This window comes from Cercospora kikuchii, assembly GCF_019650295.1.
Source record: "Cercospora kikuchii DNA, contig_00006, whole genome shotgun sequence".
In the NCBI taxonomy this organism is placed as follows: Eukaryota; Fungi; Ascomycota; class Dothideomycetes; order Mycosphaerellales; family Mycosphaerellaceae; genus Cercospora; species Cercospora kikuchii.
Genome location: NW_025408587.1, coordinates 1,876,678 through 1,892,218, shown reverse-complemented (window position 1 = coordinate 1,892,218; position 15,541 = coordinate 1,876,678). Strand labels below are relative to the sequence as shown.

The 15,541-nt window shown below is 54.4% G+C and overlaps 8 protein-coding genes across 10 annotated transcripts; 5 read left to right on the top strand and 3 right to left on the bottom strand.

Annotated features, from left to right (window-relative positions):
• Positions 1 to 328: 328 nt before the first annotated feature.
• On the top strand, positions 329 to 1,861 carry CKM354_000966100 (uncharacterized protein; the record flags this gene model as incomplete). The annotated part of the gene is made up of 1 exon (XM_044805089.1): positions 329 to 1,861. The coding sequence occupies one exon, from the start codon at positions 329 to 331 to the stop codon at positions 1,859 to 1,861; it is 1,533 nt and encodes a 510-aa protein (XP_044661024.1).
• Positions 1,862 to 2,330: 469 nt separating this feature from the next.
• CKM354_000966000 (uncharacterized protein) lies at positions 2,331 to 3,145 on the bottom strand (the record flags this gene model as incomplete). Its single annotated transcript, XM_044805088.1, has 4 exons — positions 2,331 to 2,458; positions 2,514 to 2,689; positions 2,746 to 3,062; positions 3,125 to 3,145. 4 exons carry the CDS (start codon positions 3,143 to 3,145, stop codon positions 2,331 to 2,333), a joined length of 642 nt encoding a protein of 213 aa, XP_044661023.1.
• Positions 3,146 to 3,717: 572 nt separating this feature from the next.
• CKM354_000965900 (TFIIH/NER complex subunit SSL1) lies at positions 3,718 to 5,128 on the top strand (the record flags this gene model as incomplete). Its single annotated transcript, XM_044805087.1, has 2 exons — positions 3,718 to 3,914; positions 3,967 to 5,128. The coding sequence occupies 2 exons, from the start codon at positions 3,718 to 3,720 to the stop codon at positions 5,126 to 5,128; spliced, it is 1,359 nt and encodes a 452-aa protein (XP_044661022.1).
• A 666-nt stretch (positions 5,129 to 5,794) lies between these two features.
• Positions 5,795 to 6,657, top strand: CKM354_000965800 (uncharacterized protein; the record flags this gene model as incomplete). Its single annotated transcript, XM_044805086.1, has 2 exons — positions 5,795 to 6,393; positions 6,456 to 6,657. The coding sequence occupies 2 exons, from the start codon at positions 5,795 to 5,797 to the stop codon at positions 6,655 to 6,657; spliced, it is 801 nt and encodes a 266-aa protein (XP_044661021.1).
• A 250-nt stretch (positions 6,658 to 6,907) lies between these two features.
• CKM354_000965700 (uncharacterized protein) lies at positions 6,908 to 9,526 on the bottom strand (the record flags this gene model as incomplete). Of its 2 annotated transcripts, XM_044805085.1 has the most annotated exons (2): positions 9,000 to 9,033; positions 9,084 to 9,526. In XM_044805085.1, the coding sequence occupies 2 exons, from the start codon at positions 9,524 to 9,526 to the stop codon at positions 9,000 to 9,002; spliced, it is 477 nt and encodes a 158-aa protein (XP_044661020.1). The 2 variants fall into 2 exon arrangements, with proteins under 2 accessions (XP_044661019.1, XP_044661020.1); XM_044805084.1 differs by having other exon boundaries at positions 6,908 to 9,526.
• Positions 9,527 to 9,987: 461 nt separating this feature from the next.
• CKM354_000965600 (uncharacterized protein) lies at positions 9,988 to 11,550 on the top strand (the record flags this gene model as incomplete). Its single annotated transcript, XM_044805083.1, has 1 exon — positions 9,988 to 11,550. One exon carries the CDS (start codon positions 9,988 to 9,990, stop codon positions 11,548 to 11,550), a length of 1,563 nt encoding a protein of 520 aa, XP_044661018.1.
• Positions 11,551 to 11,658: 108 nt separating this feature from the next.
• Positions 11,659 to 12,681, bottom strand: CKM354_000965500 (uncharacterized protein; the record flags this gene model as incomplete). 2 transcript variants are annotated; one of them, XM_044805081.1, is made up of 1 exon in its annotated part: positions 11,659 to 12,681. In XM_044805081.1, the coding sequence occupies one exon, from the start codon at positions 12,679 to 12,681 to the stop codon at positions 11,659 to 11,661; it is 1,023 nt and encodes a 340-aa protein (XP_044661016.1). The 2 variants fall into 2 exon arrangements, with proteins under 2 accessions (XP_044661016.1, XP_044661017.1); XM_044805082.1 differs by having other exon boundaries at positions 11,659 to 12,246.
• Positions 12,682 to 13,966: 1,285 nt separating this feature from the next.
• Positions 13,967 to 15,535, top strand: CKM354_000965400 (uncharacterized protein; the record flags this gene model as incomplete). The annotated part of the gene is made up of 2 exons (XM_044805080.1): positions 13,967 to 15,349; positions 15,404 to 15,535. The coding sequence occupies 2 exons, from the start codon at positions 13,967 to 13,969 to the stop codon at positions 15,533 to 15,535; spliced, it is 1,515 nt and encodes a 504-aa protein (XP_044661015.1).
• Positions 15,536 to 15,541: the final 6 nt, after the last annotated feature.

Here is a 15,541-nt window from a genome sequence, read left to right as displayed (position 1 = left end):
GGTCGTCTTGAACGACATTTGCGAACATCGTCATTGGTCCGGGCAACTTGACCTTCGTGAGACTGAAGGAGTAGTTTCGACCGATATGACCTTTTCAAACGCCGACATGTATCGGCTCGGCTATTCGGGTTATCATTCGCCGATGCAGCCTGCATCAACATTGGTGGCACCAAAATGGTGGGAGAAGGCCATCAAAGCACATGCCCATGATAATGCGCGTGGGCCGCAATCTTCAGTAAGAACAAGTTCCTTTCCCTACCCATCTCCTTGTCTGCAAATTCTCCTAGCCTTCCAAACCTCGCACTTGGTCACGGCCCTCGCGACAGCCATGGCAAAAACGTTTTCCTTTGACGAGGTACAGCAGCACAAGACGAAGGACTCGTGCTGGGTCATCCTGTATGGCAATGTCTACGATGTCACCTCCTTCTTGCCAGAGCACCCGGGTGGCAGCAAGATTATCCTCCAGCTTGCTGGGTCCGACGCTACAGAAGAGTACGACCCTATTCACCCACCAGGCACATTGGAGGACAGCCTGCCCGAGTCCGCAAAGTTGGGGCAGATAGATGCCAGCACACTGCCAGCCGTGGAGAAGAGCCCGGTTGAGACTGGAGAGACAAAGGAGGATGAGATCATGAGCATAGAGGAATGCCTGAATCTGGACGACATTGAGGCGGTGGCTACACAGAAAATCAACCACAAAGCATGGGCATACTACTATTCTGCTGGCGATGACCTCGTGTCCAAGTCATTGAATAACACAGTATATCGCAACATCTTGCTGCGGCCGCGAGTCTTCGTGGACTGCACCAACTGCGACACATCAACCACGATCCTTGGCCACAAAGTCGATGTCCCATTCTTCGTCTCTCCTGCTGCGATGGCTCGACTCGGGCACCCAGATGGCGAACACGGTATCGCCAGAGCTGCCAACAAGTTCGGAGCACTTCAGATCATCTCCAACAACGCATCACAAACACCAGAGCAAATTCTTGAAGGAGCACCAGAGGATCAGATGTTTGGCTGGCAATTATACGTCCAGAACGAGAGGAAGAAGAGCGAGGACATGCTGAAACGGATACACAAGCTGCCACAGATCAAATTCGTGTGTCTAACATTGGACGCACCAGTACCTGGGAAGCGAGAGCACGATGAGAGGGGAAAGAATGTCGGCTCGAACCTGCCAGTTCGATCCAGCGTTCAACAAGGCTCTGCTGGCAAGACCACATCGAAAGAAGACGAGGTACAATCTGATGCCGAGGGCATCAAGCTCGCGGATAAAGGTGGCGTGGGCAAGGCTCTTTTCGCAGGTACAGCACCTGACCTTACCTGGAAGACAACTTTGCCGTGGCTACGACAACACACGCATCTTCCGATCGTGCTGAAGGGACTGCAAACACACGAGGACGCATATCTAGCGTCACTGCACACTCCACAAATCAAGGGTATCATTTTGTCAAATCACGGCGGAAGAGCCGTTGATACTGCTCCACCTGCCATCCACACACTGCTCGAGATCCGAAAATACTGTCCCGAAGTCCTCGACAAGCTGGAAATCTATGTCGATGGCGGAATCAAGCGAGGAACAGACATCGTGAAGGCGCTCGCACTCGGTGCAAAAGCTGTGGGTCTTGGACGTGCGCCGCTGTTTGGCCTGGGAGCTGGTGGTGCGGCGGGTGTTGAGCGCGTTATGGAGATTCTGAAAGCTGAAGTGGAGACTGCGATGAGGCTGTTGGGGGCTGAGAAGGTCAGTGATTTGGGAGTGCAGCACGTTAATGCCAGGGCTGTGGAACGGGATATCTATGATGGCGCTGCTGGGCTGGAAAGCTTGCACCGGGAATATGCTGTTAAGAGCAAGTTGTAATAGAGTGCAGTCGTTTTCGCATCAGAAATGTACATTTATGCGGCCTCGTTCGCGGCAGGTGTTTTCTGTTGGCTTGAGCGTTGAGTTGTCCATACCTCTGTCAAAAGTTGCTGGGTAGGATAGACGGGTCAGCACCTAGTTTATTGTGCGAAGTGCCGCAGAAGGTTTATTATCACCCAGGCAGCACCGGATACGAACACGAGACGGTCGCAAATTGTGCGAAATGTCAACTCCTCAGACCAGGAATCATCGGCAAAGTTGTATCAGTCATTATCCGTAGTCTCCCACATCGTATCTTTCAGCATAGCATGACAAGAGCCGTTACCTGAAAAACGCCTGGAACTCCTTTCGCTGCGCTCGGAGCCAGTCCACAGGCCACGCGTCCATGCTTCATCCAAAATCGCCCGACCAAGACCTGCTGCATCATCCCTACTATGTATAATCGGGTATCGAAAGTGGAATGTGCTGTTTAACAGCATTGGCCCTTCTTGGCATCTCCTCCTGGAGGGTTGCTTGACGATAGAGGTATCGATGTGCCCTGGCCTGGAGCGCCCGCACTTCCGGCGTCGTTGTCGAGTGCCTTTGATGACACAATCCCTGCTTACTGTCAGCATTGCCGCAATTTTCAATCCGAGAGTCTGTGGAAACTCACGGTAGATCTCAGTCAATTCTTGCTGGAAGGCAAGCTCAACGTTGCTTGCGTCAAGTGCGGACGTCTCGATGAAAGACAGTCCGTTCTCTGCGGCGAAGGCCTTCGCGTCGTCGGTAGGCACTGCACGGAGATGCCTCAAATCGCTCTTGTTTCCCACCAACATGATCACAATGTTGCTGTATGGCGGTCAGCCTCGCTCTCATCCTTCACAGCGTCTGTCTGTTTCACTCACGTATCGGCATGGTCTCTCAACTCTTTCAGCCACCGTGTGACATTGTCGAATGTCTGGCTCTTTGTGAGGTCGTAACAGAGGAGGGCACCGACAGCTCCACGGTAGTATGCTGAAGTAATGGCGCGATAACGCTCCTGACCGGCAGTATCCCAGATCTGGGCCTTGATGGTCTTGTTGTCGACTTGGATGCTGCGGGTAGCGAACTCGACACCGATGGTGGACTTGCTGTCGAGGTTGAATTCGTTGCGGGTGAATCGCGAAAGCAAGTTGGACTTTCCAACACCGCTGTCGCCTATAAGCACCACCTTGAAAAGGAACTGTGACGGGGAGCGTTAGCTTGATGCCGTAGCAGCAGTACCAATTCGAGAGATCTGCGCACATCGTATTCGTCGTTGGCCATTGTCGCAGTGGTTGCTGTCTACTCGTCTCTGGCGGTGGAGGGGGGCAAGGCGGGGACGTTCGTGCGTGCGAAAGCGCCGGTTTTCGTGCAGCGGCGGCGGAGTGTCGTCCAAGGGCGGTGGCAGCCTACAGCGATGTATGTAGCGCGGGAGCCTTGATGTGTGCGGTGAATGCGTCGGTGTATCGCAAACAGCTCAAGTTGTCATGACCAGATTGCGGCCACTCCTTTGTCGCTTCAAGACCCTTGCAAGTTGCAAGCGCAGCTGGAGTGCCAAGACTGCAGCCACGTGAAGCCGCTCCCACTAGCACATCAGTCTGAGATTGGACGCGCTGTGCTCCATCCACATCAAGTTCCAACTTTATCTCCTGGACGTCAACTCACTTGGCCGCTTCTGGACAATACAGATTTTGGAGACACATCCATCGCAAGACTCACGACACCGCTGGCAGTTCTGCGCGCTAGCAACGCGTGACACCAGTCAGCAACGCGAACATGATATAGGCTGAAGAAACGCCACCTGCCGCCTGTGCAGATCCTCGACTGCTGTCTTTCCATCACCTAGCTACGTCAACATGGCCGACTCGGACCACGAGTACGATGAGGACGATGAGATCCATACAAATGGCAGGTCCATAGCATCACGGCCCAAGCCCCGAGCGCTGGCAAGATGGGAAGAAGGTGCCACTGGAACTGGTGATATCCGTCAAGGCGCAGATGGAAATCTTCTGGAAATGTTGGGCGGTGCAGAGGAGGCTGCAAAGCGGAAGAGGTACGTTTGGAGTAGTCGCCGCCTGAGTATTCGTGTGTTAATGAATATGTAGACTCGTCAAAGACACCACTCCCTTGCAGCGAGGCATCATCCGGCACACACTCCTCATCATTGACCTGTCATTAGCTATGGCGGAGAAAGATCTGCGTCCAACACGATTGCTCCTGACCTTGACCTATGTCATAGCGTTCATTCGTGAGTACTTCGAACAGAACCCCATCTCACAGCTTGGTATACTAGGAATGCGTGATGGGCTGGCGATACGAGTCAGCGACATGTCGGGCAACCCGAATGACCACATCACTGCGGTCAAAGGCCTTCGAAGCACAGACCCAAAAGGCAATCCGTCACTACAGAATGCGCTAGAGATGGCACGAGCAGCACTATATCACACACCATCCCATGGCACACGTGAAGTTGCCATCATCCTTGGAGCATTGCACAGCTCGGACCCTGGAGACATTCACGACACGATCAAGGCCTGTATCAAGGACAAGATAAGAGTCAATATTATTGGCTTGGCGGCACAGATGTTCATATGCGCCGAGATCTGTCGAAAGACGAATCAAGGCGACACGAACTGCTACAATGTCGCAGTGGACGAGGTCCACTATCGAGAGCTTTTGATGGGAATTACAACGCCTCCTGTTGTGCGGGCCACCGATGTTGAGGCACAGAAGCGCAATCAAGCCGCGTTGCTCATGATGGGATTCCCCTCGCGGATGGTAGAGGAAAGAGCAACTCTCTGTGCGTGCCACGGAAACCTCACCAGAGGCGGCTACCTCTGCAGTAGATGCAAGGCGAAAGTCTGCAGTCTGCCTGCCACGTGCCCGACGTGTGAGCTCACTCTCATCCTCTCGACTCACTTGGCCAGATCCTACCATCACTTATTCCCCCTGCAGAACTGGGATGAGGTTTCATGGACGCGCGCACAATCGAAAGGCAGTACCCAGTGTTTTGGTTGCCAGGCGCCATTTCCGCCCGCTGCTGGCAAAGTCGATGCGGTCAACGGCTCCGGTGAAGAAGGTACGAGACAGAAACGCGCAGAAGGTGCGTCCGAATCGTCCAGGTATGAGTGCTCGACTTGTCAGCAGCACTTCTGTATCGACTGCGATGTCTTCTGCCACGAAGTAGTCCACAATTGTCCTGGCTGTCAGAGTAGTGTCCACCTACCTGGTGCACAAAACGGCGATATGGACGCGGAACCCAGTTGAACAAGGCGCGGGACACCGTGTCGAAAAGACTGGCCTGAGGCGACCGTACATGGTCCCAATGTAACAGAAGAGGTCTCAGGCCTGTTACCTCCGCTAACTCCACATCCTGACCAAGACCGCAAGAAAAGCTACGACGTTACGTCTTGGCACGAGGCATTGATTGCCATTGGAGAATGGCTGATATGCAATGTGCACCGTCGGCACAGCGCGGACAATGAGCTGTCCAGAATTAGCATATGGTAAATCTTTCAAGGCATGTTGTGGCCAAAGCGATCCTCAGAAAACATACCTGTTTCTGGGGAAATGGTCGCTTCCAGGCCTACCAGGTTGAACACGCGCTAGAAATTTCGAAGCACGATCGTGGAGAGGCGCCTGTTTCTCAGAAGAAGCGGGCAGACTTCCCGCTGCTTTCACATGCGTGGCTTGCGGCGAGTCTGATGGATGGGTGAACAAAACCAGTGGGGCGCTACTAGAGTCACAAGTAGCCATCAGGCGACTGTAGCCCCAGCATACATGTGTTTGCTCACATCAAGCTTTCCACTCATTCCCTCCAATTGCCATATGACAGGGACGGCATCAGTTCACCAAGGTCCTTCCCGCACACTATCCCCCTTTCGACAAGAGCTTCTGCCCGCAGCACACAGTTCTCGATCCATCATCGTCGCAATGCCTGCCTTCTCCCTCCTCTCTGCGCCCAGAGCCGATGGCGCTGCAGAAACGAGCGCTCAGCCCCCTCGAGTCGCTGCAGCGCTCGACTCTTCTAGGCAGACCAAAGCCGATACTTCGACTGCTGCACAATCGAACAAACGTAAGCGCAACACCTCAGAGTCAGGACCAGCGCGGCCACCAACACCACCTTTGACCCCTTCACCCAATGTAGAGACCTCCACGTTCTCAGCAGAAACGAGCCTCTCCATGCTCGACGACATCATCACAAGCGAACTGAGCTACTGGGCCCACTACATGAGCGCAGCAGCAACGCAAACCAGCTACTCAGAGATCACATCCAACGAGACCACGACCGAGACCAAAATCGCGGCTCTACGCCACGTCCTCGAGACATTGCCCCTGAGATACCAAGCCCTTGCGACTGCCTACTCAGACACGCACTCAGAATCGGTCGAAATTCCCGAAAATCTCCAGACTCTGCTTCAGAACTTGGCAGAAGACCCAACAGAGGTGGAGTTGGAAGGGTGGTACGATCAGAAATGGCTGCAGAGAAAGAAGTTTCGATCTGATATTATGAGTATGGATGGTGAAGTGAGGTAATACATCTTCCACTTCCATATCTGAACTAGCCCTGGAACCAACTAAACTCTTCTCACAGACGTCTCGAAGAGGCACGAATGCAAGAACTCAAAGCCCTGATGCTCATGGTCGAAGAAATGAAACTCGCAGCAGCGGATGGATCGGTCGACGATGAGGCTTTGACTCATTTGATTCACGCTGCGGATGAAGTGGGACTGGGTTTGGTCACGCAAAGAAAGTCGAGAGCTGCGAGTGAGGAATCTTGGACGCCAGGCAAATGAAGCAATCAATTCCTTGATGCGCAGTCTTTCCATTTTGCGCGACTCCGCGATCTCGACACCAAATGCAGCCACCAAATGGAGAAACGCGCTGCGATTGCCCGCATGTCGCAGAGCGAGAAAGCATTCACAGCCACTCCTGGGCATACTTCTTGAAAGGAGAGAAGCGAGGCTGAGATCGGAAGAAAGTGGGGGACAGGGTATCAAATTCGTCCTTCGCTTCAATAGCGGTATCAAGTTGTCGTAAACTAGATCACATCTGACCGTTTTGGCCATTCTGTGCCAGAGCCCTTTGCATGGCCTGGAACTGCTGACTGAGATCAGCATTATTACCTTGTTGATTATTAAACTGCTGATTAGCCATGTTCATACCCATATTCATGCCCATGTTCATATTCATATTACCACCCATGCCCGCCTGCTGTTGTCGCAACATTTCCTGATGTGCACGCAGGGTCTGCATGTACTCGGGATCTCCGCCGGAGGTCCCGACTACAGCTTGGCCATGTTGCGAGGCATGCTGAGCTCGCGCAGCCATCTGTTGTGCCTGCGCAGCATTTTGGCGTTGCTGTGTGGATTTCAGTAGCATTTGTGCTGCCTGTGGGAGCTGCGCAATGACTTGTCCAGGGATCTGGTTAAGGCTCCCATACTGCTGCTGCAGCCGTGTCAGAACAGACTGCGCTTGCCTGAACTGCTGCTGCTGCAGCTGCTGTCTATGCTGTAGTTGTTGCGCTGTCATCTGAGCTTGGTTGCCATCGCCTTGCTGAGGATGACCGTGGTTCATTTGTGCATTGGCCTGCATGCCAGGGTGTGCATTCGAGTTCTGTCCAGCTTGCCCGTGCTGCTGCTGCATCTGCATTCGCTGTTGCTGAATCATCTGCGCTTGCTGCTGCCTCATCATCATAGCCTGGCGTTGTGCAAGCGCCTGCGCCATCTGCGGATTACCTTGAGCCTGTTGCAGGAGTGCTTGCTGGCGCATCTGCATCGATTGCCTTTGGGCGATATTCTGGATCTGCTCGGGGGTCATTGATTGCGTGGCATGCTGTCCAGGCGATGCAGATTGCATGGCGTTCGCGTTATGCTGATTGACCATGCGTTGATGCTGTAGCATAGCGAATTGTTCCTGGGTCATTCCAGCGGGCGTTTGCATGGGTAGCCCGCCCATAGCATTCACGGCGGGCGTGCCAGGTGCGGGACTTCCTTGCGCGATGCGTGGCGTTTGGCTCATCTGGCGATTCGGCATACCTCCCATGTTTGGTGTAGCCTGTGGCATCTGCGGCGTAGCATTTCGGCTCGGATGCTGCTGCTGACTGACCTGGCGCTGCATCGCTGCATTCGCGTTGGACATCGTTGCTGAGGTTGGACGAGGTGGACTTCCGGCTCCTTGACTTGTAGTCGGTTGCATAGGGAAGCCATTTGCCGGCATCATCGGGGATGAATTCATCATAGGAGTCTGTTGCCGCACCACGGGACTCGCCTGAGCCATGGAGGCCGCGTGCATAGCTTGCTGCTGTGCCAACATGTTCTGCTGAGGATGGCCATGAGCCTGTTGGTATGCGTGCTGTTGCTGCATTTGGCGTTGTTTCATCATTGCGGCGGCCTGTCGCTGCTTCAGCATTTGCTGATGTTGCTCAGCGGCCTCTTGTTGCGCCTTGGCTTGTCTTTGTGCCTCCTCTTCAGCTTGTCGTTTACGTGCCTGCTCCTGGTGTTCCTTTTCCTTCTTCTCCCGCTCGGCCTGTTCCAGCTTCTCCCTAACGACCTGAATAGTTTTGAAGCGGCTGAAGCCCATGGTGGCAGCCGTGCCTGTATTCTCTGCCGCGCCCGCGTTCGCGCCGGCTTTGATCCTCTCGTCCATAACAAGCATCCTCCTCTCCGCCTCCGCTGCTTTCTCGTCATCTGCCGCCATTTCGGCGGTCGTCCTCTTCCGGGTCTTGGGCGACGGTGGTGAGGCCTGGTGCAGGGGATGAGATAGTGTTTCGAGAACTTTCTGCGTCGATTCGGGCCCATCAACGGGCTGTAGGAGCAGCGGGGGCTGAGTTGCTAACAGCACGTCTGCCTGGAATTGGTAAAAGTCCTGGGGCTCCAGACACATCTTATTGTCGTCAGGTGTGGACCGGCCAGCGGTGGCTGCCATGGGGGTCGGAGGGACCGATAGTTGGGGTGTGGGAGGTTCATCTCCACCTTTCCTCTTGCGTGGCATTTGTGAGGCTGGCGTCTTCGCCAGGAGCAGCATCTCACGATGCCGAGTCATCTCAGTGGGAAAGAGCACGACCGTGGCAATCTGAGGTCCATCCTGCTGTTTCCCCTTGTCCTCGCCGGCCGAAGCTTTCTCATTCTCCGCCTTCTCAACGGCCTGTTGCTGCGCCTGCCTTGGGTAGTCTACGTAGGGAGATGGTGTCACGTAGACGCTGTAGTTGTGCATCGAGGACCGCGTGCTGCTGTTGGCGGCATCTTCGCGCTTGCTCTTGCCCGTGGCGGCGCGGTGGTTGTGGATCTCAACAATGAGGCAGTCGTCGTAGAAGGGCACATTGTTCAACAACAGCTCCTCGAGCAGCTCGTGAGGGACGCGTTCTTTGCGGATGTCGTCCAGCACAAATTTCATAGGCGAATCGTATGGCCAGCTCCCGTCCTGCGACTCGAAGCGGAAGAAGTTGGGGTGGAGGTGCAGGACGAGCGAGGGTGGCTTGCCGGCGAACTTGCGCAAAATGTGGTCTCTAGTGATGACATGCGGCTCTTCCAGGCGGCGCCGCTTGCCTGGCGGCTCGGTGGCATTGTCCATACCGGCGCTGCGCTTGGGCGGAACGGAGGGTCGTGGGGGGTCGCGGCGTTGGCGCAATGCCTGCGCAGGTCGTGCGACCGTGGCCGTGGCCATCTTGATGCAGTCGCTGCGCGGAGCAGCGCGAGTAATGCGGCAGTCACGAAAATCGGGAGCGCGGCCGGCGTTCCGCTGCGAGACGGGCGACGACCATGGATGCGCGGCGGTCGTTTTCGTTGGCGGAGATCGTCGTCGTCGCGCGGTGTTGTCGCGGGCGCGGTGGCGGACACGGCGGAAGGATGATGATGATGGCTGCAGTAGGGATTCTTTATGCCCTACGCGGGGCGTCAGAGGAAGACGAGCGTCACACCTCACAGTCGCGCGTCTATCCGCTATCCGTGCCTGCGTCGAGCACAACCCGACTGCCGTCCGCTCTTCACCGCAGCGCCTCCGCTCAGCATCTGCCATGAACATGCATCTGAAGCTGGTCTGTCTTCACAGTCCTCCTCCTCTTCCTCCTTCTCCGCCCGCCGCCGCTGCTGTTTCATCCGCCATTCAAGTCAATTGCCGCGCCCAATATGCATGAAATTTTGACGCTCCAGTTTGGGCAGCAGGCCAATTACTTGGGAACGCACTACTGGAACACACAAGAATCCTACTTCACCTATGCCGGCGAGAACGAGTCGCCCGTCGATCACGATGTGTCCTTCCGTCCGGGCATCGGCGCCGACAGCGGCGAGACGTATACACCTCGCACGGTCATCTATGACCTGAAAGGTGCATTCGGCACACTTCGGCGTGAGAATGCTCTGTACGAGCTGCAACAGCAAGAAAACCCGGCCTCGGACGGGCAATGGAGCGGGAGGACTGATTCACTTCGACTGCCGCCCATTACTCCCAGCCCGTATCAAGTGGCACTGGACGCAGGCCTTGAGCCCCCTGCCTTGAGCACCGAGAGTGTTCGCTTTTGGTCCGATTACAACCGTGTCTTCTACCATCCTCGCAGCATCATCCAGTTGAACGAATATGAGCTGAACAGCTCGCTCATGCCTTTCGAGCAGTGGTTTACTGGCGAGGATCTGTTCTCCGCCTTGGACCGCGAGCACGACCTGCTCGACCGCGACCTTCGCCCTTTCCTGGAGGAGTGCGACCAACTACAAGGCATTCAAGTCTTTTCTGGCACAGATGACGCCTGGGGTGGCTTTGCGTCGAAATATCTGGAACGCATCAACGATGAGCTTGGCAAGGGCTGTCGGTGGATGTTCGGTCTGTCCGACACTCAGCGGACCGCGAGAGACAGGCAGGGTCAACAACTCGCGAACACCGCGCAGTCACTATATGCACTCGACTCTTCGGCAAGCCTCCATATTCCGGTGCAAAACGTGCCGTCTTGGTTACCTGACTATGTTTCCTTGGACGCAGCAAGTCCCTGGAGTACATCGGCTTTACAGGCAGCAGCGATTGAATCAGTCACGCTGCCGACACGCCTTCGAATGAGCCAGTCGGGTAGAGCGACATTCGATACTTTCGAGACGACACTGAACGGCGATGGCAATCGCCGCATCGCAGCTTTCTCCTTCTCCGCGAAGAACGACACAGGGGTTGACGGCCACGACAGCGCAACGAACGGCGACACACGAATGACCAATGGCACCACTGCTGACGAGGAGGACCACGCGAAAGAGGAGGATCAGCTTGACGTCGAGCTCTTTCCCCACTTCTCGCTTCCAAACCGATCAGACAGAAGTCGCCGCCCACCTCGGCGTCCTCACGTGTTCAGTAGAGTGTCATCTTTACGGGGCGCCTGGCTGTCAGCAGCGGACGAGGACTATAACGACCCTGAAGTCCGGCGGCGCCAGGCCAATGGACCAAGATCATCGACACACAGGACAAGCCTATGCTTCCCGATGCTTACTTCCTTTCCGCCCGTGCTGCGGTTCCAGGGTGAGCCTCAAGCATTAGCCATTCAGACCTCACTTTACACCTTCACCGACATTTCGAACTGTTTAAGGACTATCGGTAGCGTTGCAAGACGCATGCCTTCGATTGATGAGCGTGAGGCTCTCTACGATGGTCTGTCGGCGATGGCAGATGAGTACGAGGAAGGCTGGGTAAGCGACAGCGATGAGGACGAAGATTGATTCACGGATGTCTCTAGTGTATATCCACCCGCATCAACTTCACCCTCAACTTGTTGAGCAACTGCGGCGGCTTCCTCCAGTCAACATATTTTCCTTGCACCACCGGCTTCACATGATCAGTCGTGTCGTATACTGGCCCAGGAATCCCAGGACGACGCTTGCTCCCACGAACCGGGAGCCCGGTCCAAAGCACCAAGCACAACTTGCAGGATTCTCGAGATCCACATACCATAGCGTCCCGAAAAGCGATAGCGCGCTTCCGCCGCAGCCGATAACGTAATAGACCCAGTTCAAGTCGCAGAAACGACCTACTGCCAGCAGCAAACCGACTTGCACGCCGCTGAGTACTCCTAGCCCGAGCTTGGTTTGGTCTCCTAACCGAACAGCGAGCGACTTGACCCCAGCCTTGATGTCATCTTTGATATCTTGATGTGCGTAAATTGTATCGAAAATTATGGTCCAGAGGGTGTTTGCACCATAGAGGCAGAGCGAACCTCTCCGCAAATCTTCTGTAGCTGGTGCCAGCAGCGGATCCGCTCTGAGCGCCGCTGAGCACAAGAAAACGGGCACTGCGAATGCAAAACCCAGGATGACCTGTGGAAAGTCCGTGATCCGCTTTCCAAAAGGGTATATACCCAAAATGATGGTCATAGCTCCCGCGTATACTAACACCGCAGACGGGAAGCAAAGCAGCATCACTGCACAGACCACCGTTTGCGCAGCGGTGAAGGCATGTCCCTGGCGTGTGCTGACCGCCCCACGAGCTATAGGTCGATTTTGGCAGCGCGCGACTTGACGATCAAATTCCTGGTCAATGTTGTCATTCCAAGTGCAGACCGCACCTCGATAGACCAGGACCCATGCTGCCAGATATCCAGCGTGAGCGCAAAGGTCCACTGGCGACGGTTGTTCGGGAGAAATGCAGGCAGCGAAAGCGAGTCCGATGAGATAATGCCAAAAGAACGCGTAGTATCCAGCTGGTCGATCCAAACGCATCAACTCGGCATACGGTACGAAAGTGGCTGGAATAACCCGAAATATGCCAGTGGACGGGGCAACATAAGCACCATTTGATGACTTCGAGGCACCTGTGTTGGCGCTCTTCGCCGACGTCGACTTCGCTCCAGCCATGGTAAGATCGGCTCTGTTTGATGCAATACAAAGTAGAGTCAAGCAAATTGTGAAGAAAGAAGGGTTGAAAGCCAGTTTGAAACTTTGCACTCCTAATGAGACATGGAAGCCGCGTGCTCTGCACTCGACTGCAGCGACGCAGTACAGCTCCACCGTGAGCTGGCATCTACGCCGAGCATTGGCCTACCTAATCGCCAATTGCGAATCCTTCCTGCCGGCTTGCTTTAAGGTAACAAGACTTTGTCCGAAAGCTCTTTCAAATCCACATCACTTGATGGCATATGCGTAGTGGCCACCCGATGATTTGACAGCTGCACGCTATTGCCGCGGAAACGGGTCATTGGGCTCTCCTACATGCATGGGTCGTTGACAACACATAGCGCACTGAGCTGTGCCTCTCAAGCGCAGACACGCTTGGAGTCAACTCAAGCTGCCGAGAGATATCAGACACACTGCTATGCTTTTGGCATTGGGCGTTTGTGATTTGTAGGAGCGAGCGACACGTGCGTGGCACACACCCGAGAGTCTGGAAACATATGCATGAAGTGCAATCCTCCCAGAACTTCAACTCCCCGCGATCCTCAAAAGTGCACTCGACCGATTGAACGCCAGATCCACCTGCGGGTCCGACGAAAGTCCACGAAGCCTGCATGATTAGCGGCTATAGCCATCCTCGCGATTGGGATGGGGAGACGACTAGTGAGCAGGTCCTGCATGAGATAGCGAATCTTCCCGTGCGACCTTGTCTCTCAGCCAGGGAAGGCATTCGACGTCTTGCTTTCCATGTGGCATCAAAGTAGCCACACGTACTGAACGAACGTCCAATAACACTAGGATGTCAAATACTTTCCAGGAAGCTATCGGGCCGGAGGCTAATTGGCTACCTAGTCTAGTCACTAAGGTAGCATGCACCTATCTGGGAGCTCTCCGCTTGACTTGACGGCATAGTGGAAGTTCCGGATCGCGATTGCAGTCCTGGTCCCAAGAGCAGAGCTCCGCACAGGCTCGTATTGGAGCATTGCTGGCCAAGAGGATCATTCGGAAAACTTCGCTTGTGTTAGCACGAAGCAACAGCTGTTCGAGGTTCCGCATCAGAGCGATGTTGTGCACTCAGAACGATCACTAAACCATTCGTGTGAGACAATCCAGCCCAGCTACCTCAGACATAGGTGCCGCATCTGACGTGAGCAACAGAACCTGGTCTTGAATGCGACCCCGTCTGTGCTCGCAGGTTGTTAGTTCTACCACACAACGTCGAAGAATCAATCAACAGGACGTATGAACAATGCAGTGGATACTCCTCCTGATCGCGGCCATCTGCTTTCTGGTCGCTGCGCATGAGCTCATCCAGCCCGTTGACAAGAAATGGAGCTCATTCCGGCGATACAGGCTTCCAGCAGGGCCAAGAGGCTCTCCAATTGTAGGCAATATGCTTGAATTCTGGAGAAGTCGATCAGCCGGCACTCTAGGCAAGACATTCTTGGAACTACAGAGCTATGGCGAAATGACCACTTTGCACATGGGGTCGACTCTATACGTGCTACTCAACACTAATCGAGTAACGAAAGAAATCATTGACAAGCGAGCGAAAGTCACACATGAGAGGCCTCATATGCCGATCTCTGGGACGTTGATCAGTAGGGGTATGAGATCTGTCACGCAGCCGACCAAGATATGGAGCGAGCTTAGGAAGCAAATGCGACCATTGCTGAATGATGTCTGGACCAAGAAGTTCGAAGCATGGCAAGATTACGAAAGCATGCACTTGCTTCGCTCATACCTGGATGATTCAACGCAATGGTATTTACATAACTCGCGTTATGCCACTGGTGTCATGTACGGAGTCATCGCTGGCACGCGTCTGACCAAGACCGACGACGAGATGACCTTGTATCGGAAGACAACGATGGACTTCCTGGCAAGCATACAATCGACTATCGTAGACTTCTTTCCCTGGCTTGAGCATGTACCAAAGCCGATGCAATTCTGGCGACGCAAGTGGGAGCTCATTGGCGATGACCATTACCGGGTCTTCATGTCCTGGTGGGACCCCATCAAAGATCTCGCCACGCACGAAAAGACCTCATCTTCGTGGGTCAAAGACGTGCTGCTCAGCAACAACTCACAATTCAGAGGATCTGACGAGGAAGCCGGGTATTTGACGAATACTGTCATCTCAGCCGGAGGCGACAATCCACGAATAGCCATCAACACCTGTATCATGGCTAGCATCTTGCATCATGACGCAGCATCAAAATGTCGTCAGGAGATCGAAAGTGTCTGCTGCCAAAACGGCTCAATTCGCCTCCCAAACGTGGTCGATGTCCCACAGATGCCCTACACTTGCGCCTTCATCAAAGAGGTCCTTCGCTGGCGACCTGTAGTACCCATGGTTCCCCCACATACCGCAAGCGAAGACTTCGTATTCGAAGATTGCGTCTTTCCAAAAGGCACCAACTTCCTTATCAACATCCCTTCCGTATGTCGAGATTATCCTGAGCCGGATGCTTTCAAGCCGGAACGTTGGCTTGATGGTAATCAGGCCCGAATGACGTATGATTTTTGGGGATTTGGTGGTGGGAGAAGGATTTGTATTGGGTACAAAGCGGTACAGACTGCGTTGTTCTTGCCGTTCGCGAGGTTGTTGCTTTGCTTTGACTTTCTGAAGGTGAGTCGGAGAGGCTTTCAGTAGTTGTACCATGTGCGCTAATCACAGTCACAGGATGGAGATTTCGATGATAGGAAGGTGAACTCTTGGAGTTCTTCTGCGCCATTCCCAGTGAAGTTCCGCGTGAGAAGCGCAGAGCACGAGCAACTCATTCGTGCGTTGTCGGTGGATTCGACGCCGCAATAGGAGCTT